Genomic DNA, 27915 nt, shown 5'->3' with positions numbered 1-27915 from the left:
AACAAGAGGAGCAGAAGTGGTATAGACATGAAATTGAACCTGCCAAAAGTCCCTCCTTGTTGTTGTCTGGCGAACTTGGCTAAACACCCAGGCTTTGGCTTCATCAACTCAAAATGAGGGGTGGAGTAGGGTGGTGACAGAAGGCAATGGAAAACTGAAGTCTGTTAAATTTTTATTTTGTAATCAAAATAGGCAATACAAACCAGTTGACATAACAAGAATTCATATAAATAACTGCTTATAAACTTTAGAGGAAAAATACCCGTGAGCATGGTGGCTGGGCTCCCAACACAGGGTGGAGACCAACCAGGCAGCTCTGCTTTTAGGAGGCAGGAGCCCAGAGGCTGAGGGGGTGATGGCTGGGTGGGGCTGCTCTGAATGGAAGGAATAAGTCACTCCATAAATAAAACACACTTGTAAAAACACTTAAGGAGTCTCATTCAGGCCCAGGACTGAGGTCCAGGATGTTGCCCTGAAAGCCAAAGCTTAGCAAGAATCTCGTGGTGGCTGAGTCTGGGCTCCTGAACTGCGCAGTGCTCCCTCACAGCCACACACAGCCTGGCTTGGCTCCAGATCTAGAGGTCTGGGGCCAGCCCAGCAACCAGATACAAACAACTGTGAGAGGCTCCCTAATCGAGGAGGCAAGAAAAATCAGAAAGCAAAGGGTCAAAAGGCCCCAGAGAAACAAAAAAAGCCCCAGAAAACACTGAAAGATATGCCTTAAAAGCTGACCTGTACTGGGTACTCTGAAATCTCAAGGAGCCCAGATCAGGAAAAGGAAAGGACTCCCATCCCCAAACACAAGAGAGGCACAAATCAGAGGGCTGGGCACCAGCACCAGCCCCGGGGACGGGGTGAGCAGCTTGAGTTGCCCTGTGGTATTCTGGGGGAAAATCCTGCCCAAACCCAGATCCATAGAAAAGAGTTTGCATTCAAAGTCCAAGAAGGAGGCTATCTGGACAGCCTGAGAACAAAGGAGAAGGCGTCTATGCTAACCACATGGCCAGGGCCCCAAGGGTACAGGGCAGCTGGAATGGGGTCTCCTATAAAATGGCATGGCAGCACACTTGAAAGAGCCCTGGCTATAATCCCTAGGCCACCAATTCTAGTGAGTACTTTGCTAATGAGTAGATCACCGTGAGGCGTCTGTGTGAATAAGAGCCCTGAGGAAGAAGCAAAGCAGTGGGACTGGGCCTAAGTAAACCCAGAAAGCCAGTTCAGCTCCCAGGAAGACTGGCACATGGGGCCCGGGAATTCTCAAATGCCATTATTACTGGCCTTTCCAGGACCCTTTAATGAATTCTGGGCATCAGCAGAACCAAGGTATGGAGTGGGAATGAATGTGAATCCATCCCAAAGGATGGAGAAAGGAAGTGAGCAGCCTGTCTCTGACATCAGCTGGGAACAGTCTGTGAGGACTTATCAGGTGACCTGAAAAAGTTAATTAGTAACTCACCCTCAAAGGACGAATCAGGATGACAGAACCAATGCAATCCAACAAGGCAAAGCCAGTGTGGAGCAAGGTAGGCAGTTTCCTAGTCAGCCCTTGGCCCCAGATGCAGGCTCTTACCTCCCTTCTACCCCTTCTCTCTGGGAATAGCAGCAAACAAGAGGCAAGAGACTGTCAGGGTAGGGCCTGCTGGACCAGATCCTCCCTCGGGGAATATAGCATGTCCCATGCCTAGCATTCCTTACTGTGTGACACAGTTTTCTCCCATATCCTGGGCATATCTGTCTGACATGGTGGTCCGTAAATCCTCGATGTCATGACGCAGTTGTTGAACCTCTTCTAGTTTCCTCCTGATCACATCTGGCTTCTGCAAATCTAGCGGAGTCCCTGGGTGCTGAGAAGCTGGGAAGGAGAGCATTTCAAAAGAATGTTATAAATCAGGAGATGCTACTATGTAGAAGGGGCAGTAAGCACCTTGAGGCCCATGGTCCTGAGACACAGCACTTCCAAAAAAGCAGCTGGGGATGGTGGGCTGAAAACTTGCTGCCTAAGGGCCACATTTTGTCTGTCCTGTACCCAGGCACCCCATAGGGATGCCTGTTCCCAAAACAGATTTACTGAACATCTACTTTTTGAAACACGTAACTCCCAGAGAGCAGTGACCAGGCCTCCATAGCCCTGGTCACCCATTACCATAAATATGGGGAAGGTGGATGGGGGTGAGAGAAAAACAAAAGCCACACTCTCCTGGGTCCCAGACTGGCCTGAGGACTCACAGTGAATGCCAAGGAGCAGGGAGAGATTGGGATCATGGCCCTGCGCCCTTTGGGTCACAATGCTACAGACGGCCTGCAGATCTTGAAGACAATTGGCCAACTCCTGGTGCAGTTCAGATGCCAGCTGGGCTGTGTCTGACGAAGATGGGAACCCTGGTTGAGCCTGGCGCAGGTGTTCCTGGAGTGTCAGATTCTTCTCAATCAGGTCCTGGTTCTGTGCTGAAAGCTGAGTGGAGAGATGAGCAAGCACATTAACCCAGACCCAGGGAAAGGCAAGAGTATCTGTATCTGAGTGCGGTTATATGTTTATTTGTGTGTGCAGGGGAGGCTATAAGTCACAGGCTTAACATTGCCACCCCCTCTTAGTATCAGGCCTAGTTCCTCCTGCAGGTAGGCTAGGCCACAGGGCTTCCGCACTGAAGAGGAAACTGCTGCCCAGCAGACTCTGAGTCATCAGCCTCCAGGTTTCTGTTTAGGAATCAGAGATGATACTCCCGCCCCTCGGAACTCTATCTGAAGCCAGTCCCTCAGCCAACTCTGTTAGCCAGGCTATTAGAGAAGGCTTAACGTGAACTGTGAAATCTGAGGAGACACTGGTTTCAATCTCTCCCTGCCACCCTGACAAAAGTGGCCACCAGCCAGCCTGATCAGAGTCTGTTAGAGAAATAAAGGAAACAATGAAAACATGACAGCTAGTGGCCACTGAGGTGGTGTGTGGGGTGGGGTGGTTGGGGTGGGCAGTGCTGCAGGAGAAGCTGGGGACCGGGAGGACAGAGCACTGGAATGTGTCCTTTTCAAACCTTTACCTCAGTGGAATCAGGCTTCACTACATAGACCAGTTATTCTTATATATCTGTTTCTTTCCCAATCTCTCCCTGAACAGCTTAACCCACTCTCTTTCCCTCCCTACCCTCAATTCTGTTTTATAAACATAAAATAGAGTTCCTTCTCTAGTACTAGGCCTTCACTCACACTGGGTCTTGTGACAATCCTAGTTCTGGGAGGTTCCTTCCTAAACTCTTGGCCAGTGAACTGGGTCGCCCCCTGCTGACAGCTCTGTTTACTGCATGAAGACCACCAAACATGTCTTCTTGAACCCGTCCCTCCCCAACCCCACAAATTTGTGGCTGCAGCAAGACAAAAAGAGAGAAAAAGACTTTCCACGCCCAAAAAGCACTCCTGGGTCATTATGGCCACTCTAAGACAGGCTTGGGATCTTTAAAATAATGGATGATGCAATGTTCTTTCCTATTCTTCTGCTGAAAAAGCTCAGCGGGGACCTCAAACATGAGGGCTTTTGTGGGAGAAGGGACACCAGAGAAAGAGTACCAAGAGGCCTAGGTGTGTTGCTAACCTCTTTCACAGCTGTGCGAAGCTGCTGCAGGGCTGTCTCCCTCCGCTGGGCCTCTTCTTTTAGGGCCTGGCTTGTTCCTTCTTCTTGAGCCACTTCCTGCTCTAGGCTCTGAATTCCACAGCAAAGAGTGGTGGGAGCACACACCAGGGGTAACAAGTTCAGAGCATATCACTTTCGGCCTGGACTCTACACTAAAGCCCCATCCTGCCCAGACTGCTACTTAGAGATTATTTAACAACAGCCCTGACTGAAACCCTCCCATAGCCCCTGACCATGTATTAAAGAGAGGCCAGTTCCTCAGTAGAATGATCCAGGCCAGTCTGGCCCTTACCTACTTTTCTAGTCATACCTTTTTTTAACCCTCCACACGACCTCCTCTCCAGCCACATCGAATAACTAGCCATCATCCCCAAAGGCTCCAGCTCTAATACTGTTGCTCACTCTTCTTCTCCTTTACCCAGACTTCTCTTCAGCTCAGGAAACCCCCAAGGCCCGCCTGAGCTTTCCTCAATCTGCAAATCGGATTCAGTTAATCCTAATCTGGCCCTGCTACTCATACTTCCATCAGAGCTCAGGCGTAAATTTGCGGGTTGTGCACATGATTCCCCCCTCCAGTAGACCATACCTTTCTTGAGGGCAGAGAACATCTATTTAGTTGAGTTCAATATTTATTGAGCACTTACTGTGATAGGGACTGAGGCTACTAAAAAAAATACCAGTCTTTAAGGAGCTCACAGCCCAAGCCTTTGATGATAATGTTTTAAATACTTCTGACAAAGGGGTAGGAGAGCACTCCCACAGGCACTAAATCTAGTTAGTAATGTGTATGCATGTGCGTGTAGGGGTAGACGAGGGGAGAGATTTATATTTGTTGTCTTTTACCTCTCATTCTATCCATTTCAATTTCTCCCCAATTTCATAAGTGATTTGAACAAATTAAGTCTAAAAAATATTTCTGTAATTGAAAAAAATTTGATTAGTTTGTTCTTTTTTTGTTCTTTAGATTAAAAACAGACTCACAAATATAGAGGGCAATCTGGTGATGGCCAGAGAGGAGAGGGGTTGGGGGGCTGGGAGAAAAGGGTGAAGGGTTAAAGAAGTACATATTAGTAATTTATAGATGAGCATGGCACAGGGAATGCAGTCAGCATTAATGTAATGGCTAGGTGTAGAGCCAGAGGAGAGAAAAAGCAATCAAGGGGATCGTTTCATAAACTATGTAAATGTCTAACCAATGTACTGTGTAGTTGAAACTAGTAATAAAATAAAATTTAAAATTCAAAATAAAATTTTTTCCCTGAATTTCCCCATTTTGTATTAATAAAAAAATGTAACTTTCAAAGAGAACATCTCATCACCACGAAATACTCAAGGCAACAACCATTATGAATCCATCTAATTCCAGCAAAGTCTCCTGACAATTTGCTTGACCACGGCTAAATGTACCATTTAAAATGTTGGGCTTTTTCAACCTTTGTGGAACCTCAGTGTTCCAGAAAACATACTTTGAGATCCATTAAAAACTCTACTAAAAACCTGGAATTTTAAAAGGGTATAAATGTTCATTCACTAGGCTTGACTATATTCTAACAGGACTTGGAATAGGTAAACTAAATAGATACTGCCCAACCCATGTAATGGTAAAGGCAGGATTGCAGCTTTTGTTGCTCCCCAGAATCAGTGCATTTTACCTGTTTTGGTGTAAAACTTCTTTTAAAGTCCAAAGAGAACCTGAGTGAACCTGCTTTACCTAGGATTTCTTGGAGAATTCAATTAAGGACACTCCCACTCTGGCCCAAAATAGAAACCAGGACTTATCTTTGATTTTTCCTTATTCTTCAACCTCTTATATTCTGTTAGTCACTGATTCCTCTCAATTCTGCCTCCCAAAAGTCACTTAAATCTGTCCCCTCACATCTCCTCCTTGCTATGCTGCCTTATGCCAGGTTCCTGCATTATTTCTTACTAGGATTTCTGCAACAATCCACTGGCTTCCAGCCCTGCCTCTCTCCAAGTACCAATCTTGCACGCTCAAGCCTGAGCTGCAAACCTGACTATATATAACACACTCCAATTAAATGCTATATAAATTCCCATCACCTATCTAAAAAATAAAAGCTAACTTAATTGGGAAGACAAAGCCCTCTCATAGCCCAGTTCTCCATTCACCACCTTACTTCAGTATCAAACTGCTTACAGCTCCATGTGCAAACTCTACTGTTTCATGCCTCCATGTTCCTACCCATGCTGATCCTCTAGCTGGAATTCCAATACCATCCTATCCAGATGCACTTCTTTGCCTAACTCTTCTTCCCCCTTTAGGGGTAATGACCTTCAGAAACCCTTCCTTGACTTCTCCCTCTCTCACTTTCTATGCTCCCACAGGGTAATATGGACATTGTTCTCAGAGTACTGTGCTAAGACCCCTTCTCAACAAGACTGTACGCTAAAAGCACTGATTGGGTCTCATCCTCGTATTCCTAACACTGAGCAAAATTGCATGGCAGAAAACAACAATGTTGGCTGAATTCTAGAGATTCCATTATTAAGTCCTGCCCACCATGTCCCAAGGACTCCAGTTCACCTGTACTTGTGAACGCAACTGATCCATCTTCTGCTGTTGCTTTTCCACAATCTGAAAGGCAAAGTTATCAAGGAAGGCTGTAAGCAAAGGCTGATGATATAGTAGGAGGCAAGAGGGCAAGAGGCTACATTAGGGTCTGTGGTCTGGCTATTAGCCCCACTGGTTACAGCCAGTTAATAGTGAGACCAGGGTGAAGACATGTTAGCTCTACCTACAGAAATATAACCCAGATTCCCTAGCCTGACTAACTAGCTTCAGACTCTTGTGCTCCAGGCACAAAAAAGCATATAGTCATAAAAAGGAATATAGTGTGGACTTATAACCACTACTGGGTGTGGGGTGGAAAAGACAGATCAGTGGAATTAACATTATATATAGCAAGCATACATTCTGGTTCTTTGGTAAAGGACATTACTAAAAATTCAGTTTAATGAAGCCTGCCCTGTCTAGGGCTGTGATGGTTGTTACTTATAGCTTTTGTCACACTGACTGTGCAAGGAGAGGACCTGAACAGGCTCAGTTTCCTGTCCTTTGAGACCTTAGGTAGTCTCTGAACCTTTTCTGGGTCTTCTTTTTTTGCTGACCTATGATCAGCAGGCCCTGGGCTCCTCTTTCTCTGCTGAATCAGGGCCATCTCACTGGTTAGAACTCTGCCCACTGCAGAGGTTCAGTACGAGGTCTGAGCCATGAATGAAGTGCACCAAGCTTCAGTGCACCAATTTGGAGCATCTAGTCTGGATGGTCAGAGGCATGTCCTCCCCTCACTTTGCTTGCCGGTTGTAAGGATGAATAACTAAAATACAAACTTACTATGAGGGGGTGACTTTTTGAAAAAAGAGAGAAAAGTAATGGGTAACAGATCCTAGGTGGCCCAGGACCAGAAATTCATGCTTCCTTCCCCATACATAATCTGCTCTTTCCTCTCAGCCTACCCCGTTACAGCCTGGATATTCTCAGTCACCTTTCGGAGAGAATCACATTCCTTCTGCCAGGACTCCATTTCCACTTTTGGACCTTCTTCATGTTGGACCAGACCTTCTCCATTGGCTTCCACACACTGCTTATCTTGCAGGCTGAAAAACAGTGTCCTCTTCAGGAACTCTAAAGTCAGAGAGATGTGGCTCTGACTCCTGATTCTGCTATTTATGTTTTAGGGAAAGACACTTAGGCCCTTCTGAGCCATAGCTGAGGCTACGTGTTAATGTGTTAGTTCTGTTATAATGTAGGTTATGCCACACAGAAGTTCCCTTCCCTAGAGGCCAACATCTATATGATGGCCACTGTTCAAAGCTCTTGTTTTGAGCATTGTTTTGATATCTGAAAAAAATAAACATCACCTGTATTTAGACTATAGAAGTCATACATGTATACTGTAGAAATTTTGGAAAATTTTTCTTGGCACACGTAGTTTGGGGCAGAGTCAACTTTGTCCCTTAACCTTGCTCTGACTCCAACCAATGGTCTCCTCCAACTGATCCCCACAATCACTTTCACCACAGTCCATCTGCTAAGTTAAATAACAGGGTCATTTGGTTGAATATGGGATGAGAAATCTAATCCGTCCCAGTAGAAACTGGATTTGGTCCAAGAGACTGCTGAAACAACCATCACATTTTCAGAAAATGCTATTAATATGGAGGAAGCTCCCAAGACAACCTGAAAGTACATTATGGCATCTTGTTTTGTTCTCAGAACCTGTTGTGGCAATCGAGAGCAATTCTTAGGGCTGAGGAAAAAGAGATGCTCTTGGTAGCCTTTAGCTTACAAGGCTCAAAATGTGGATAACCCCCGGTTCCCAGCACCAGGATCTACTTCTGCAAATATACAGATAACTCAGAAGTAAAGTGATTTGCCCAAACTTACACAGGGAGTAAGTGGGGTAGCCGGGACCAGAACCTAGCTCTCCACTCCTTTCCTCAACCCCACAGGGATATTTACCTATGTCTAGTGGAGGAGAATGCTGCTTCTCTCTGTCTCACACTTTCCAGTTGAACCTCCTTCTCTCTGCAGGCTGCCCGTGTCTCCTCCAGCAAATTCTCCAGTTCACTCACTCTCTCCTGCAGCTCTGTGCTCTTCAACTCAGAGTCCTTAAGCTGAGAGACAGGATGCCATGCTTAGGTCAACCCAAACTGTCTGGGTATTTCAAACAATTTGCAGTCTAGTTGTAAATTTGACGGATGTGAGTCTGGACATGACTCTTTTGGGATTTTCCTTTCAGGAAACCATGGGGGTAACCGCATAGAGCAGAGGCTGAGAAAGTCCCCTGGCTTGGCTACTCCCTGCTTGCCCAGGGAATGCCCTGACATTGCACTACCTGCTGGCTCTGCTTCTGATGGTCTTCCAGGGTGGGAAGGTCAGCTAGGTAGCGCTCCAAGGTCTCAATACGCTGCTGCTTCTCCCGATTTTGCTCTGATTCCTTCTGACATTTCTTTTTCAAATTATTGATATGTTTATCACGACCCTTGACCTAAGGAACAAATGTCAAGAATTTGTCTCCATTTGACTTCTCTAGAACCCTGAACATCAACTTTTTTCAAACAGACCCCTGTCCATAAGGCTGTAAATATTGTTCTACTGCAATGAAGGCAAGAAGCTGATCAAATTTTGCCATTTGAGATTAGGGCATAAATTGCAGAGTTAACACACCTGGACTTTCCAATCAAGGGCAAAGAATAAGGGCCCCCTGGGCAGTTTTTAAAAAGTGCCCAAGCACTTCTACATAATAAAAAATTTGTTTGGCCTTTGTCCCAGGTTCCTGGGAGGTAACTTCTAAACTCTTAGAATTATCCAAATAATAGAGGAAATCTATTCTCTCCTTCCCTCTGCTATTCATATTGCTACAGAGCCCGCCATTTATGCTAATGAGATTACTCAGAATGGGGGCTGGTCACTAAAGACCAAAGGAATTGAGCTCATCTTCCTGTAAGGGGGTGGGGCAGTTGTTCAATCATGCCTACATAACAAAACGCCCAATAAAAACTCTGGCTACTGAAGTTCAGTAGAGATCCCTGGTTGGTGAACACATGGATGTGCTAGGAAGGTGACATGCCCTGATTCTATGAGAAGGCAGAGTGTCTGCTTTAATGAGCTTGCCCTATTTGTCTCTTCATTTGGCTGGCCCTGATTTGTATCCTTTATAATAAAACTGTAATCCCAAATATAGCACTTTTCTGAGTTGTTCTGGCAAACTAGTAAACTTGAAGGGTTCATGGGAACCCCTGGATTTGTAGCCAGTTGATCAGGAATATGGGTGGCTTAGGGAACCCAGAACTTGCAGTTGGCATCTGAAGTAAGAGCAGTCTTATTGAGGGCTATGCCCTTAAAACTGTGGAGTCTAATGCTAACTCTGGGTAGTCTGCATCAGAACTGAGTTGCAGAAGTATATTCAACTTCCCCGCATACATATAACCAATCTGGTCTGTTCTGGTTAAGAGGCAATGCATTTCTCCCTAAATACCACACATGATATAAAGCTAAGCAATCACCTGGAAGGGCTAATGAGACTGTAAACTCATTGACAGGAGGGGCTGTGTCCATTTTCCCCATTATCATATCCCCAACACATAGAATAATGGTCGGCACAAGTTAAAATTTGGAAAACAATGTGCCCATCACAACCTCCAAGAACCTCTGTACTCAAAGCACCAGTTACCTCTGAATCAGGTTATTAGCCATAGACCTGAAAAATAGGAGGATTTGCTTAAAGTCTATATATAGGCTAGCTGGATACCATCTTCATCCTAGGTTTCCCCAACAGGGGACTGGAGATTCATTCTCTGTAGAAATCAAAGAGTGATTCCAGATTCAGGTAGAGGGAGAGTGAAGCACTGAGTTGAAAATAAGTAAAAAATCTATGTACAGAAATATAGGGCTGAACCTAATCTCCTCAGTGTTGAGAACCTAAAGGTCAAAAGCATTCCTGCTCCCAGCCTCCCCATCTCTCTTTACTAGAGAGAGTGAGATAAGACATTTGGACACTGATATTTGAGGATTTCCAAGTGAGACGACAGTTTAAGTCTGATCATCCTACTGTGGAGTCCATCAGGCAACTACCATGAACCCAGAACTTCCATTCAGCTTTCAAATACTTCATTCTTAAATATGAATGGCCACTTATTCAAGGATTACTAAGCCTCTAACATAAAAGACACCAAAACAAACAAAAAAGTACCTGAAGGAAACAAGAAACAATATTATAAGCATATGTAGACATCCCAAAAAGTATAATTGATACAGTCAGAAAAATGATATATTGTATCCATGAAACTAAAACAGCAAAAAACACAAGAAAAGAATACTATTCAGAGATAGAGAGGTATATATCAGGAGAAAAAAAAGAATTGAGGATGGATCCCTTTGTGGGGTGGGCCAGGCACAGAACTACTAATTTTTATTATAAACATATGGTATTTGATTATTTTAGATACATGTATTATTTTGATTAAAAGTTTCTGTTTTAACAAGCCTCTAAGTCCTTGTTGTAGCAATGGCACCAACATCACCTGAGAGCTTGTTAGAAATGCAGGATCTGCATTTTTACAAGATCTCCAAGTGATTCTTAAGCACATTAAAGTTTAAGAAGCACTTCTCTAGTTGATTTTGATACAAGTGGTCCAGAACTAATAAACATTACTAAACTTGTCCCCCAAGAACATCTGCATCAGAGCAAGCTATGAACAGAAACAAAGATTTTAAATTAGCTCCTTCTATGATGACCAATCTTGCCCTAAGGCAATTCTAAGAGCACCAGCAAACATGTAAAAACTCCCAAACCAGCTGCACACAAAGAATTCTTCTCTCCTTTTAAGGTAAAGTGAGGAGAAACCAGGCTGAATGACGTCAATTTACCACAGGTCTTTAAACATCTTGCAACAGTACCATCCCGTATGACTACTCAGGCTGGTTTTCTACCCAAGCCAGCTGGTGGCCTATTACAACTTGGGGCAGTGAGGGTTTATATTGTGGTAGTTCTGTGGAGATAAAGCAGAAAGAAGGGTTTCATTCCTAGCAAACCAGTCCTGCCTGAGCAGCCAGTGTAGGGTTTAACCCAATTGACTCCTCCTGGTTCCAGGAACGAGGGCCAGAAACAGCTTATAGTTTGCCTGGAGAGGGCTGACTGCCAACTCTTTTGTGAATTAGAGAGCTATCAGCTCTTTAGCTCACCCTTTCTTCTTGTTTCTTTCCCTCCTCTGAATGCTTCTGCAATGCCACTTTGAGTGACTCTCTGATGAGCTGGACTTCAACTTCTGAAGCAGAGAGTTTCCTTTCGAGCTCGATCTTTTCTTTGCTCAAGGCTTCTGTCTTCTGTGCAAATTGTGCACGTAAGAAAGTGTTCTCTCGCTGCAATTCCTGCAAAGATTCTCAATATATAACTGTTCCTTACCCTTATAGTTCCATGTACTTTACTAATTCCAGCAGACTTTGTGGTGAAATATCTTTCTCTAAGAATTTCTTCAAGCAGTCCTTCTCAAAATGTGGTCCTAGAACTAAATGCATCTGTAACACCTGGGAATTTGTTAGAAACGCAAATTCTTGAGCCTGACTCCCAGGCCCACTGAACCAGAAACTCTAAGGTTGGGTCTGTTTTTCTTTTCTTTTTTTTTTTTTATGGCAACATTAACAAAATCCAATAAGTTTCAAGTGTACAATTCAACAGTAAGTAATATATATATATTGCACTGTGTGTTAACTGCCCATAGTTAGATTTCTTCCTGTCACCCTAAAAATATGGAACACTTCACGAATTTGCGAGTCATCCTTGTGCAGGGGCCATGCTAATCTCTGTATCGTTCCAATTTTAGTATATGCATTGCCAAAGCAAGCACAATAATCTGTTTTAAAAGGCCTTCCAAGTGATTCCAATGCACTCTCACAATTCAGAACCCCTGCCTTAAAGCAATATCTGAGGAGTTGTAGTATAACTGAAGGAACATGGGACAAGACATCTGAAGACCTGGGCTCGAGGGCAAGTTTTTTCTCCTTCTTGGGCCTTAATTTTATCATCAGTAAATTAGAGAACTGAACTAGATTTTATCTAAGGGCCCTTCTTACTCTATCACTTTGATTCTACAAGATGGAATACTGTCTTAACAGGGCCACTAGGTGGCAAAGCCAGTACTATAATCTAACACCCATCACTCAAAAGCCCAAATTGCAGAGAAGCTTGGTAAAGCAGGCTTCTTCTAGAGCCACTTGACTTGAGTAAGAATATGGTTTCCTTCAGTTGCTCCTAGACATAGAAGACAAGAATGAAAATGGCTCTAAATCCCCCATTACCTCTGCCTCTCCTTCCATTTGGCCAGGGCTGGTAGATTAAGACTTCTCAGGACATCATCCAGCTCTGGGACCTTACAATGTACTTTGCTCTGCCTTTCTTTTCTCCCAAGTTATGTCCCAACACCAAGGCATCTGGACTTCCACTCGATTCTACCCTCAAGTCTTTTCTGCCCCAAAAGGGCAGACTAAGGGATGCTTCATAATTAAGATGCTTACTCTTTGAGGGCAGGGACACTTTACATCGCTTGGTCTTTTTTCTCTCTCCTGGATACCTAACAGTGCCAAGCAGAGGGGAGATACTGAGTTATGGCAAGGAGAATGCCAACCTGACTGCCAATGCTTACCTGTAGCCTCAGCAAGCAGACGTCCCCAAAGGGGGCAGGACGGCCCAAAAGAGCACTGTGGACCTGTATTTCACTCTCTCGCACTTTCTGCTCCAGCTGAGAGATGTGTTTCCTCTGCCTGCAAAAACCAGCAGAATGAGGTCCAGAGTTCTGACACTAACCGAGCTACAGTATGAGCCTTTCCTTTCTTTTGATAGGTAAAATCCATACTATGAAAACAAGGACCCTGGATTCTGGGAAGTACTGTTTTGCTGAAGGAGGGAGAGCAAATGAAAAAGCTGAATGAGGGGAAATGACAAAATATTAGCCTCAAAGAACCAGCTGCCCCCTTTAGGAACTCCCCAGAGGCCCTGAGATACACACAACTGGCTTATCACATTAGTCTGACACAGGATGGCTGCTTATCAACCCAGCTTTACCATGAGGCAAGGACTGGGCCTAAACAGAAGGCATGTACTGCCCTTGAGGAGACCTCATTAGCTGCCCTCAGTGGGGGCTGGAAGGACAGAGGCTGGCCCTATGGCACCCCTTGTCCTCTTACTTGTCAATGAGGAGCTCCTTTTCTTTCAGAAGTTGTTCATTACTGTTCAAGATGCTGATCCACTGTGCTGGTTCTAACGTGGGCAGTGAAGGAGCAAAAGCAGCGGGATGGTGGCAAATGGCTCCATTCTGAAGCTGAAAGACAAGCAGGTCCAGAGGGACTTGATCTTGACCTATAGGCTTCTGAAAACATCTGAGTAGTACCCTGGGTACTAGCACAGCTGGGTCTGTAGTCAAGGCTCATTTTGGCTCAGCCTGAGAAGGCCTGGTGTTTATGAAATAATTTTAGCTCTGATGCATGACTGGAAAGAACCTGCCAGGGAGACTCCTGCCAACTGGACACTGCTCAGAAAGGCTTTAGTTTCTAAGAAAAGGTCAGTTATCTTTCATTATCTGGCAACAGAGACAAACCAAGAGCTAAGATGTCCTCACTAACCAGGAAAGAATATGTCTAGCTTCTTTCCTTCCCACTCAAGCAGCACAAGAACTTTCTTTTTTAAACACAAAAGTGGTATAATGGAAAAAGCATAGATTCTGACTGTTTTTAAACCCTAGCTCTGCCACTTACCAGCCTTGTGGACATATTACTTATTCTAAGAATCTAGTAAATTTCTACATATACCTCATCAGGGTGCTATAAGAATTAAATGATTGTGTTGCGAAAGTACCTAGCCGAGTGACTTTTCGGGTTTTCCGCTGTAACCCTTTACTTTGGAGAACCTCAGTGGTGTGTAATCAGACCACCAATAGACTTGAGATGGCATTCACAAGCTTTCATGTCCTATCTAAAAACATCTTCCCTCTTTCTTGCAAATGTTTTATTTAGAGCCAAAACTTATAAAAACTTTACATTTCTAAGATCTGCACAGAACCTGCAAAATCCAAGGAAAGAAGGTCCTCTACCTGCATTTGCTCCATCTGTAAACGAATCAACTCTAGCTGCTGCCGACAAGTGCTGAGCTCACAAGATCGTTCGCGGGGATTCCAAGGGTCAGAATTTGGCTGCCACACCTGAGAGGGTAGAGGCTTAGAGAGCCCAGGAGCAGGCTGGAGTCCCAAAGGCAGCAACCCACTGCTGCTGGGGTGTGGTCCATTCCGCTCACATACTGCCCCACTGCCTGGTGCCTTCTTGGTCTCAGGCAACACTTTGTATAACTCCTTGTTTGGGTCGGTTCTTAGGTTGTGAAAGTGGACTCGGTAGTGAGGATCTGAATAAAGTGTCTCCATCATTGCTGACTGATTGAGGGTAGACTCCATACTGGGAATATCGAACTTCCTCATCTCTTCTTCTCTTTCATGGCCCACTGCTGGAAACCAGGACTGCTCAATTCCATTTTCTCCAGGAGCACCACAAAGATACATGAAATCTCTAGACAGGCCTGGAGAACGTTTCATTGCACCGAGGTCTCCATTTCTTGTCATCCCCACATTTTCAGCCAACCCTGACAAAGGGAATTTGGAGGAAGAGGGTCCGGCAGGTATAGAATTTGGCTTGGCAGGAGAGGTCCCCAAAGTAGAAGGTATCACATGAGCTGTTGGAATGGTTACGTGGCTTTTGATGGGCTGGAAAGGAGGGCTGCTACTTGAGCTGCAAAAATCTGTAGAGAGAATAGTCTTCCATAAGTCAAAATTGAAGCATCAGGCTTTCTTAAGTTTGGCTGCTATTTCAGACATTCTCTGCCTGTCCTGAGACCAGGAAGAGAGGGCACTGTCATCACAAGTTATCAGACAGAAAGACACAACAGCCTAACTGGGAGATGTGTGTTCTGGGGTCTCTAATGCCATTCACAAGGTAAACCAGCAAAAGGCAACACTAGCTTCATTTTTAACTTACACTCTTGTCCCTTGTATTTGAATAAAAAATCTTGCCAGTCAACAAACCAAACTGAAAAACTGAACTTAAAAAAAAAATCACTTACTTAATAGGTCCTACTCTTCTGGGAGCTGGGCATCTCTAAGCTATAATCCAACCTAAAAAAAAATATCCTTCCCAAGGACTGCGACAATCCTCTGTGACCTCCAAAAGCTTCCCAGTGAAGGTAAGCAATGAATCTAAACTATCTGAAGAATAAGGCAAACTGGATAGTGCTCTCTGTATCCAGGGCAGGGAGTACAGCATCTAAATCAGGATTCTGTTCTCTCCCCCACACACCAGAACTGACTGCCTGGATATGTGAAGTTATTCTTAGTAACTCTCAAGTTTCACTCCAGCACAGTAAGCACTCTCAAGCGGGTACACAGTGAAATCCTCTATTTCATATTTTGCCTTTCGCTTACTCCTTGTTTGTATCCAACTGTGACTTTTCCTTCAGACTGGACTTATGTTTCCTTTAGCTCCTTCCTACTGTTGAGTGAACTCTCTGATTAGCCCTTCTACAGAAGGTTCACATTTCCACATATTTCCAACTTTGAAGTGCTACTCTGAAGAGGACCACAAAGTCAGAGAACTAATGTGCTGGGGTAGTAGGCTGCAAGCACACAACAAGAAAACATACCTGTTACCTTCAACAGAAAACTGAGTCTTCCCTTTTCAATCATGTCCAGTACTCTTTTCCAAACCAAATACATCTACCATGAAGAAGAGTGGACTACCGTTTGTTTTTCTTTTTTCTTTCCATCAACCAACACAGAACACACTCAGCTAATGAGGACAGATAGCAACCTTTCCCAGAATTACATGAGCTACTGTTTTCTCATGGGCGTGTAAGCAGCTCTTTGAAAACACAGGCAAACCAAATTATCTCTTACAATATATGCAGGGTATCTAATTTTCTATACTCAAATGATCTTGAGGATATATAAAAGGCCATACTAAAAATAAGCATACAAAACAAAAACCCCGGTAACTTCTGATAACATGCGTCAGCCTCTCAGACCAAGAGAGAAGGACATTCCAGAGTCAAAGGACACAGTTTTTGATGTCCCACAATTTAAATATAGGCCTAATCAATGGGTTAAAGCAGACTTGTGGTGATAAAGACTTCCAAGACTAGTAAGCTCTCTACATGAAATCCTCCATAATGGCATCATAATATCCACTCTGACCAATGGTCCCTCTTCCCAAAGTATAATTATGGAAGACAGCGAGATTGTGGCATATGAGGGGCTACTACTACGCTGAATTTAGTAACACCTTCCATTCTCTATTCACAGCACCACTTTCTTTCAACACTCACCAAATTCAATTTTGAGCCTATAATCCCCAAAGTAGTAATGCCAAAACCAAAGCCAAGAGGAAAAGTATCAACTGATCCAGGAGAATATCATTTTTCTAGTTTTCTAATGAGTGTGGTCCACCTATGAATGACAGAAAAAGTGAGGTCTTTGTCAGCTTTTGTCACTTGCCCATTGGGTTTGTTTATTTATATTAAGAAAACTGCCTGATTCTGATAACTATTATAAAACATCAAGTTATACCTTAAGTCTGGTTTGCATTTTAGAACATTTTGAAACGAAATAGCAAAGGGTCATTATCTTGTACAATTTTCAAAAGTTTTCAAAATTTAGTGAATGGGATATGCAGTTTTTATTTAGAGAAGTCTATGGTTCCCATAATCATTGGGTTTTTGTCACTTTAAAGGTATATTTCTAAATCTCTCCTCTCTTCAACCACATCCTCCCACCTCATCTCCCTCCCCCTTCAAAAAAATTCACAACTTTCTTTTTATCAACCCTTCTTTAGTTATTGCTAAATCTTGATCACTGTCTACATCCCTTACCAGTTTATGAATTATGGTAGTCTAAACTAAGCCACTATTTCAGTCTTTAGTGAAGAGCTGAAAGCCTTTCGAGCTCTCCAGTATCTACCTCTACCTGTCCCTTGAGAATCTGCAAGGTAACACACCTTAGTGGAGCATGGAATCAAAAGCAAGCCTGTTCAATTTAGAGATGCAACAATTAACTATATACGAGTTGTAAGGGTTCTTGTCAACTGGGCTCCAAGTAAACCAACTTAGATTCATCAACAAAATGAGCAACAATTAGAAAATATATATAGCTCCCCAAAGGAATGAAAAGCACAGAGTCATACACAATCTATGTAGCAATTTGACTGAATTAAATAGAGCTAGTCAATTTAATTGTGGTAAAAATCTAGACCACTGATTTTTAAACAGACCTATTATTTAGACAAAATGAAAAAGGTCCCATGACAGCACGTATAAACAAAACTTTAACAAATCATAACTGAATTACAGTAACACTTTTGATTACAAAAGAACAATACAGCTGGGAGATCCAAATCTGATAACTAGTTGTGTGACATTAGGCAAGTTAATCACTTAACCTCCTGGGGAAATTTTTGTTATTCACCAACAAAAAGGAATGAGATTAAGTGATTTTTAAAGCCCTGTCTACCTCAAATCTATAATTCAACTCTAGTCAGTATTTACTGAGCACTGTGCCCATGTACACACATCTATCAAATGATTAAAATGAAATGCTAGGAGTCTAGGAGTTAGCCCTAGTAGTAAATGAGTTTTTCCCCCCTTTTTATTCCTCTTTTATTTTTTCCCAAACATTTCTATTCTTTTTTTTAAAAAAATGTCTTTACTAGGATATAATTCATATACTATACAATTCACCCACTTGAAGTGTACAATTCAATGGTTTTTAATACATATATTCACAGAGTTGTGTAACCACCTGTTGTGTAATACAATCAATTTTAGAATATTTTCATCACCCCAAAAAGAAACCTCTTACCCCAGTCATGCAACCATTTAAGCAACTACTAATATACTTTTTGTCTCTCTATGTATTGAACTATTCTGGACGTTTCGTATAAATGGTATCATACAATATGTAGTCTTATGTATGTGGCTTTTTTTTTTTAACTAAGCATAGGTGTTTTTACAGTTCGTTCATTTTGTAACACGCATCAGTACTTCGTTTCTTTTTATTGCCAAATAATATTCTAGTGTATGGAAATACCACATTTTATTCATCCATTGTTAATAGACATTTGAGTTGTTTCCATTTTTTGGCTACTGCAAATAATGCTGCTATGAACATTTATGTACAAGTTTTTGTATGGATGTATATTTTCATTTCTCTTGGGTACATATCAAGGAGTAGAACTGCTGAATCACAATGTAACTTGCCAAATTGCTTTCCAAAGCGGCTGTAACATTTTACATTCCCACCAGCAATGTATAAAGGTCCCAATTTCTCTATATTCTCACCAACACTTGTTATCTTTTTGATTACAGCCATCTAGCGATGTCACATCTGATAAAATACCATAGTTGTAACTTTAACCAACTAATTTAATCACTTTGAAATTCAGCATTCTCATATGTAAAATTAAAATGTTTCATTTTATAGTTTATTATATAAAGTTTAAGAACTCTTTATGAAAAGAGTTCAAATATTTCATAGAGTTCTTAAAGGCATTAATGAAAAAATATTTTTAAAATTTAGTAGAGGATTCATCACGAAATATTTAATAAATAGTAATTAATTATTATCATTAGGTCTTCTGCCCTCTTGGAACTCACCATCTAAATGAAAAACAAAATACTCTTGTAAAGTACTGCTTGGCAGTTATTACTTAATTTTAAGTCCTCAATCAAGTGGAAGAAACAGTAAGGATATAAGTTTGTAAAGAGAAAGATCAGTAATGGGTGAGAGGGATAGGAAAATTCTTATTTATCCATTCGTCGGTTAATAGACATTTGGGTTGTTCCATTTTTTGGCTACTGTGAATAATGCTGCTATGAACATCTGTGCACAAGTTTTTGTATGGACAATTCACTAAATCTTGAAAAATAAGATTAGCATAGCTGGGAGGGGCAAGAGGAGATGGGAACAGCACAAATAGACCCAGATTAAAGAAGGAAAGAGCTCAGATATAAAAAACAAAGTTCTTCACTTTCATAGTATAGTAAGACAAGAAATCTGATTATAGTAAGAAATATGTTTGCCTAGGTGGTACAAGGCCAGATCAAAGAAGAACTGAGGCCTCTGAATTTTATTCTCCAAATAATGAAAACAACTGAGGATTTGCAGGAAAGGGAAACTATGAAATCAAGCTTTTAGAAAGATTAATCTGGCAGTAGAGGGAAAAATTTGAGGGCAAGAAATCTATCAGAAAGTTGGTTGAGACAGGACAAACAAGAGAAATTAAGAGGAAAGGATCAGCTGTGAGAAGCACTGGGTAACAAGCATACTCCTTCTTGTATAAACTGACTTATGAATACTTTAGAAATGACAATACACCTCGAACACAATCTGAAAATGACAACACATACTGGTAATCAAATCATGAATCCAAACTTACCCTCCGCAATGTCTGAGCACGATGTGCCAATGGCTGTGTCCCCACTGTCAGTTACACTTGAACAGCGGCTGAAGCGGCTCCGAAAGGCCTCCGAGATAACTGGAGTCTGCCATTCAGTCCCCAGGGAACTGCCCTTCTGAATCACACTGGAACCTGAAACAAGTGGCATTTCCCACCTTTAGTGTGATCCAGCTGATGTAGCCCAAAAAAACTGTTTTTAAAAAAATCATTTAAATCTATGAAGGAATAGCAACCCCCCACGCCTTTCTCTCCCCTGTGCCTAGTCTAGAAACTGAGTTTGTTAACTTTAAATGGAAATTGCATAAGAGGTAAGAATGTTCAAAGACAGAAATAAGACCTACTAAGAATCCAAGAGAACTGGACTAGAAAACAATATTTAACAGCAGCTACCATTTTTTGAAACCTAGAGAGCAGAGTACTTTACAAACGTGATCTCATCTACCTACTTACTGAAAAGTATTATCACTCCTGTTTTACAGAGTATAGAGCTGAGATTTGAACCCAGGTTGTTCTGGTTCCAATATCCACATTCTTTCCTCTTAAAAGATTTCTCAACAGGTGCTTTTAGCATTCTGGTAAGACAGTTCTTCAATGCATAGTCTATACATTGCAGGACCATGTAGGATTCCTGGTCCCCATTAACTAAATGCCTGTAGCAGCTCTCACTCTATCTAACCATCACCGTGAAACCTGAAAATACCCCATATATTTTCAAATGCTGCCTAGGGTAACAGGCAGTCCAGTCCCCTGCTGAAAACCACTGCTTGACTGAACTACGGTATCCTCATGGGCAGGGTAAATCCAGATCAAGATAAATCTTAAAAGTCAATCTGAAGAGCTTTTAAAGGCAATTCAAAAAAACAAAAACAAACAAACAAAAAACACCAAATGATTAAAATTTCTGAGTGGGTAAGATACAAGACTGATGAAATTTGACTTTATTATCTTGCTGATTAAGGGCTAGTAGGAAGTGTTCAATAAAGAGTTGATTTACTAACTTACTAGCAAAGACTTAAATTCAAATGATTTCCTAAAAAACACAATAATTTTTCTAAATTGTATCTAATGATACAAAAAGGTAATGGAGGCTTACTTATTCATTTAAAGTATCACAGTTTGAATTGAAATCAGAAAATATGGTTCTATAGACTCTTTGATCTAGTGAGAAACAAATGATATTTGAACACAAATCATCTTATTCCCTTCTTCCAAATTTAGTGTTCTTTCTTTTTAACCTAATTCCTTCTTCTTTGCTCCTTCTTTTTGCTACCCTTACATCTGCTTTCTACTGAAGTAAATCTAATTTTCCCCAAGGACTCCTTTTATTCTTTGGGTCACAGTGGACTGCCTGATTTGAACGAATCTATATACACACAGTAATCTATAATAATCTTTAATAAAAGACACAGCCAATAATCAGAGCTTCTGATCAGCGTAAGATTAGCCAGTGTTACTAAATTAATGTAATTCTAGCCAAAAGCAAATAAATTTGACCTCTTTGTGAGTCTATATGGTATTATCTCTCTAGTCATTATACAATTTGCCAGGCCTTTTGAAACAGTAAAAATTGATTGAGGGCCTCTATTACCACGTTCTTGGCCTCCTACTGGAAACCACTCCCTGTTACTACTACTAACCTATTCTTCACCTGGACCACCACTACTTTTTCCAGGCACCCGCTTCATACATCAATTCTAAAGAGATATTTGCTAAAATTAAAGTATGTTTTGGTATAGTTTATAGAGGCTTATGCTTATTTCAAAATTCAAGTTTGAAAGCTAGAAATTTTTTGTTACGTCGTATGTCCTATCAGCAAGCATCCTTATCAATATTAAACCATTATTAACTGAATGAGACTACCAAAGACAAAACCATCAGAAAAGCAGTTGAGCTTTGTTAGAAATTGCTACATTCCAAAAACTTGCATTATACATATAACTGTCAAAAGAAATTGTACAATCTAGCCCTAAGACTGTGCATTGCACATAACAGATGATCAATAAATATTTGCTGAATGAATCTTGAATTGATTCAACAAATGCTTTTCAAAGTGCCTACTATATGCAAGGCAGTATGCCTGGGAGAACATATTATCAACCAAATGTCTGCAAAAAGGCACTGTATGATTTTTAAAGGTAAATAAAACACATCCTTTGTTGAATAAAATGTATCCTTTTATTCATAAATGTCACAGAATTCAAAGTTATGTCTAAATGCTACTTTCTATTTGAATATACATCTATTTAAAATGTCTATTGAATGTGTGCATATTTTTATATATATTTAATATATACTTAATATATCCACTTAGTATATCTACTAAGCTTTCAAAATCTTGTTAATCCATTCTAGAGATAAATTCCTGAGTCTCTAGTGACAACACAACTGAGATTGTTGGCATTCAAGAATTCCAACCTTTGTGGGCTAGCAGATGACTGGCTCACCCACATGACTACAAAGACAACATAGTACACAGTAATTTATGCTGTGTTTTTCTGATTTCAAATAGAACTATGTTCCTAAGTCATTTGTTCCAATCCTTTATGTGTCCTCCCCTCACAATCATGTGGTCTTGTTGGAAGCTATGTAAGACCAGAGATAAATAATTGTTCTCTCAGACAGATCTGTTTTTCTATTCAATACAGCCCCATGTTATTTTTGTTTCTTTAATACTGTATTTCAGTGAATGCTTGTTTGCTCAGTATGTTCTTTAAAGGAAATTTCTGTTATGAAATAACAGAGCAAAGGTCAGAATTTAACCTAGAATGCTTTGACTACTCACCTGGTGAAGTGGCATGAGAGAGCCTCTCACTTGGATATTTTTCCTGCATGGCCATTGACACAGTTATGTGAGCCAACTGTAGAATGAAGAAGTATACCAGTCAGATGTCTCCACTATCTTTTAATTCCCTGTAACTCATTCCCATTCAATTGAAACTGTCAAAACCACACAGAGAATTCAAGTATTCTTCCACATGTTTTACTCATAAGAATATTTTTTAAAGCAGAGCAAACTCCCAATACTCCACCCTACTTTTCTTCCTAAAACAAGGACAGAAAACCTAGCTGGAAAGATAGAGAGTCCCAATACTGATCCTATATGATCCTAGAATACCTCCAATTGTTGCAAAAATTAAAAATATTACTTTTCATAAACTTTGCCACAGATATTCTTCTTAGCAATGGGGACAGGATAGGAGGATGGCATGAAGAAAGTCCTAAATAACTAAACCAACAATTATGAATCATGGCTTCAATTATGATTAACATAAAACAAATTTTCTGCCTCCAGTAATAAAAGTTAGTCATATGAGGCACAAAGATGGAGAGAATTCTCAGTCATTAGCAGAACCCCATCTTCAGCAGGGGTTTCTTTCCATTTCTCCACTCCTTAAAACATTCATATTTACTCTAATGATAAGTTCTGAGAATGCAGCAGAAGTCTGATTACTACCTGTGTAAATAAAAGCTTTAATTAACTGTAACTCATAATGGCAAATAATATCTTATACTTGCACAGTACTCAAGAGGCAGTACAGAGAAGTGGTTCAGAGTATGGACTCTTGATCAGATAGCTTGGATTTAAAGTCTGACTTAGCAATTTATTTGCTGTATAATCTTGGGCAAATTTCTTAGTATTTCTGTACCTCAGTTCCTTCATATAAAAATGATAGAGACAGGACCTAATTCATGCTAATTCATTAGGAATTAACTTAGAAGAATGCCTGACACACATTATGTTCTTTGTTAATATTTTCATAATTTTACTTGACAGTTTATATCAATAAATAGTGGCACAGTATGGTCCCTGAAAGATAAAGTATAAATTTAGAAACTCTGCATTTGTAAGAGCCCCAAAGAGTTTGGGACAAACTATGCCAACAGAACAATTCTTAGAAGTAAAATTCAAACTCTGGAGGTGGGAAAAAAGGATATATGGTAGTATTTCACTAATGTATTTTACTGACCTCTATAGCTTTCTCTTAGTAACAACAACCCAAACCTACACTAATTTACTGCTTTTACAATGGAAATCCCCAGTCTTCACATACTGGGTAAGAGAAGCTTTGTTCAGTAATAAAAGCTTCAATTTACAGTGAGTATCAATCAGTGTGTTAATGGTGACACAGAATGGTTAGATCACCTACCTGCTAGTGATATCAAATAGTCAATATCAAAATCCTTTTCTTCACTCTTTTCTTTAAAGTAGAACAAAATGATAGGCCCACTGGATTTTGAGACCTTTCCAAATTCATATAAATTTAAAACAGGATGACAATAGAACTCTCAGTTAAACAGAGGTACCCTATGACTCAGCAGTTCCACTCCCAGGTATATATATTCGAGATAAATAAAAACACAGGTCCACCTAAAATCTTGTACATTAATATTCAAAGCTGCATTATTTATAATAGTCAAAAAGTAGAAAGAACTCAAATGTTCATCAATTAATGAATGGATAAGTAAATGTGGCAATAAAAAGGAATGAAGTACATTCTACAAACATGGGTGAACACTGAAAACATTATGCTAAATGAAAGAAGCCAAACACAAAAGGCCACTTATTATATAATCCCATTTATATGAAATGTCCAGAATTGGCAAATACAGAGATAGATTAGTGGTTGCCAGGTACTAAGAGGAAGGCAGTGGGGGAATGGTAGGTGGATGCTAATGGATGTCAAGTTTCTTTCCAGGGTGATCAAAATGGTCTGAGATTAGATAGTGGTGATGGCTGCACAACCTTCTGAATATATTAAAACCATTGAACTGTACATACATAAAATTGAATTTTATATGTGAATTCTATCTCAATTAAGAACTCTCACAAGGAGTGAAACAGTACAGAATAAATAATTCTTGACTGTTTTCTACTAAGTTCAGAAGTAGATGGGATACTGGTGGAAATTTTTAGGTCCATTTGAAGGAGACAGAGATAAAAGAGAGAAACGAAGGTACAAGAAGCAATGCAAATAACTAATTATACAGCCAAGAAAGGTAGGAGTGCATGAAGGCAGACAAAAAAAAAAGCACCCTACATTGATGGCTTCCATCTTCTAAGCCCTTTAACTACAGACATATTCATTCGTTCAACAAGTTTAACATGTTTTCAGTACTTCCTACCCAGCAAGCATTGTGTTAAACAGTGTATCATGTCTTATGTTTAATATTCACATCAAATCTATGAGGTAGTTACCATTATTATCCTCTGGATAATATTTTCTGGATGAAAAAATAAAGATTTAGAGTGGTGAATGATATATGGCTAGGAAGAAGCTTCAAAGCCAGGGGTGTGCTCTAAAGCTACAGAAGTCTAATCAGCAATTTTTCTGTAAGTGACAAAGAGAAATAAAGGAAGTAACTAAGGCATAAGTTCCAGCCTCAGGAATAGCCAGATCTGAAAGCCAAAGGGCAGTTAGGGGCAGGGACAGTTCATGTAATTTCTTCAGTTTGCCCAGGGCTCTATACCCCAAGTTGCTATCCAAGAAATAAATTTTTACTGTTATAAGTATTTCTTCCCTTGAAGAATTATAATCTTAGTGTGGAACATCACACTTGGCAGTTAAGAAAACCACATGAAGACAGGAGAGGATGTGAAGGGATACACAGACAGCTGACACAGACACATTAAGCTCACACCATAACACTATTTTCATGGCCTTGATCATTCATTAAACCAGATCTAAAGAAAGAGAAGCCAAATCATTGCCAAGAAGTTGCCTTTACAAAGAATAAGTCTTGAAACATACACCACCACCAGACCATTATAAAATAGACAGGCCTAAGGACAATTAATAAGGCATGATTATTTTACTCATCCTTGTATCACTCCTCCTCCCTACCTAGCACACAGTATTCAATTCATCAACTAAAGTTTACTGAGTGCCTATTATTTGCCTGTCTCTGCGCCACGTGGCAGAAATATATTGGTGTAAAAGAAAAACAGGGATCTGATCCTCTCTGTTTACTGTAATGAAATGATCACCCTCTTTATTGAACAAATAAGCTTTAATACACTAAACTTTCAGTTCATCTAAAATACCAGCTCCTCCTTGTCTAGAGCAGGTTCCTCAATCTCAGTACTACCGATATTTCAGGTATAGGATTAGTCTTCGTTGTGGGGGCTGTCCTGTACATTGCAGCATGTTTAGCAGCATCCCTGACTTCTACCCACTAGATGCCAAGAGCAATCCCCGAGTAGCGATCAAGAAGCCTGCAGACGTTGTCAAATATCCTGTAGCGAGAAAAACAGCCCCGGCTCAGAAACTCTAGCCTAGAGCCTTCACAAATGCTCCCGGTCCCCTAACCTTCTTTCTCTATTCATCCCTTCAAATCTCAGCTCAAACTTCACTTCCTCAGGGAGGGAGTTCTGCCCTCAGACTACGCCACCGCCTTCGGTTCTGCGCTCTTTGTACTTCTCTACCCTACACTATCGAGTGCCGAGTATTCAGTCGCTTAAAGTCCACTTTCTCCCGGGACTGTGAGCTCGAGGAAGGCAAGGACTGTGCTCCCCACCGTCCTCCTGGAGACTGGCACAGGGCCTGTCCTTTACACAGGTACAGCAACAGCTGTGGAGTGAATGACGGACAAAAGAGAAAACAAGGCGATAAGCGCGGGGAAGCGATCGAGACTCGAGGGGGCGTGTGTGGGGCAATATTTTAGAAGCCCGTACGGCGAGAGAACCAGAGACAGCTTATTCGCTCTGCGCGTGCGCTTTCGCTCCCTGCACCGCCCCCCGCCCCCACGGAGGTAGGTCTTGCTTGTCTGAGGCTCCTCAGGGGCTCCCCAAGGTGGGGCAGGGTCTGTCAGTTCGACAGGGGCCCGGAAGAAAGTAAGACTTACGTGGGCCTGAAAGCGGGCGGCGAAATACCTCACTCAAGAACACCCACTGTGGCCACCACGTCAGCTGCAGGCGGAGAATCGATCCTTGAGCTTTCTAACGGCCGTTACACGCCCTCCAGGCCGCGCGCTCAGAGCGCGCGCTCCCTCGGACCCGCCCCTTTCTGCCGCCTGTGACCAATCAGGAGTCGGGCTGTGCCGGTGTCCCGGCCCCGCACGCAGTCCTCCGCGCCAAGAGCGGACGGATCTCTCTGCGCATGATCCCACCGTCCCTCTGAGCCTTCTGCTCTGACCCTTGCCAGGTTTTGCCTCTGGGCGGAGCCCTCCTCACCTATCCCTGGAGTAGCTTGCTGGGCATGTGCAGATCTAGAAGCTGGAACATAGGGCAAATCATTCGGTAATCCCACCCAGCCTACCCCACCCCCTGTCACTACTGCCTCCTGAAACTGGGAGTCAGGTTGTGACCAAGTGTTAGGGCGTGGCCTGGGTCACTGCCTTGTCAGTTAGGGCTCAGTCTGTGGCTGGGGTCATGGCTGGGTTCGTCAGTGGTCCGTCTGACCAGGACTCAAGTTGAAGGATCAGTCTTGCCTTCCTACCCAAACTTGGTCCTCAGGAAAAGGAACTAATTCATTTGCATTAATATGTATTTAAGAATCATACTTGGAAATTGTTTAAAAGAAGGAACAAAGCCATCAGCCAAAGGGTAGTGAAATTCCAGATATCTGGAAACCTGAAGGGAGAGGGGGAAGGGGAGATGCGTTAAAAAGTTGTGATATTTTTAACTTCGAAGAACTATATTAAAGAGCTTTAATTATTGGATCAAGTTCACTCTAAAGCAGCAGTCCCCAACCTTTTTGGCACCAGGACGGGTGCTCCTATGAGAATCTAATGCCTGATGATCTGAGGGGCTGAGGTGGTGATGCTAGTGCTGGAGGAGCAGCTGCAAATACAGATGAAGCTTTGCTCATTAGCCCGCTGTGCTGCCGAAGGTTGGAGACCCCTGCTCTAAAGGAAGGACTCTGGGAATGTGGGCCGGAGTCCTATCTCCCATCCTCTCATAATATTTTAAGAATAAAGAAGGAATAAAATAGCAGATGTCATGGCTAATGAATTTTGGATAATGAATAATGGTAGATGAATTTAAGGTATTGTTAAATATAAATGATAAAGATAACTGTCTAAATAAATAGACTTGTGCACTGGTGGGTAGTAAGTAGACTGGTGGGTGATGGAAATATCCACTTGATGGCTTCCATTTCTTTTATGAAAAGAATCTGTGAGGAGGGAGAAAACAGCATGGAGAAGATTGCAAAGAATGGGGAGGATAAGAAGAGCTGAAGCAGAAAATAGAAGAGAAATCTGACTGGAAAATGGTGAAAATGCTGAGATTTAAATTTACAAATGGCAAACAGTATATTTACAGTTTTCTCCAATGTACATTTATATTTGA

At 41.5% G+C, this 27915-nt stretch overlaps 1 protein-coding gene and 1 non-coding gene across 4 annotated transcripts; both read right to left on the bottom strand.

Moving 5' to 3' along the window:
- Positions 1-159: 159 nt before the first annotated feature.
- On the bottom strand, positions 160-26614 carry CEP85 (centrosomal protein 85). Of its 3 annotated transcripts, none has more exons than XM_039854899.1 (14): positions 26469-26614; positions 22408-22483; positions 19605-19757; positions 14228-14922; positions 13326-13459; positions 12785-12902; positions 11328-11513; positions 8479-8631; positions 8103-8257; positions 7126-7237; positions 6141-6215; positions 3581-3688; positions 2227-2452; positions 160-1852 (listed from the first exon to the last, which is right to left on the bottom strand). In XM_039854899.1, the coding sequence occupies exons 2-14, from the start codon at positions 22460-22462 to the stop codon at positions 1692-1694; spliced, it is 2331 nt and encodes a 776-aa protein (XP_039710833.1). In that variant the 5' UTR covers positions 22463-22483; positions 26469-26614; the 3' UTR covers positions 160-1691. The 3 variants fall into 3 exon arrangements, with proteins under 3 accessions (XP_039710833.1, XP_039710834.1, XP_039710835.1); XM_039854900.1 differs by having other exon boundaries at positions 6165-6215; XM_039854901.1 differs by lacking the exon at positions 3581-3688 and having other exon boundaries at positions 6165-6215.
- Positions 11886-11987, bottom strand: LOC120596464 (U6 spliceosomal RNA). Its single transcript, XR_005651158.1, has one exon. It is a non-coding gene; the product is annotated as a U6 spliceosomal RNA (small nuclear RNA).
- Positions 26615-27915: the final 1301 nt, after the last annotated feature.

This window comes from Pteropus medius, unplaced genomic scaffold, assembly GCF_902729225.1.
Source record: "Pteropus medius unplaced genomic scaffold, Ma_sr-lr_union100, whole genome shotgun sequence".
Classification (NCBI taxonomy): domain Eukaryota; kingdom Metazoa; phylum Chordata; class Mammalia; order Chiroptera; family Pteropodidae; genus Pteropus; species Pteropus medius.
The sequence above is the reverse complement of the archived record's forward strand: the minus strand, read 5'-3'. Positions and strand labels throughout refer to the sequence as shown.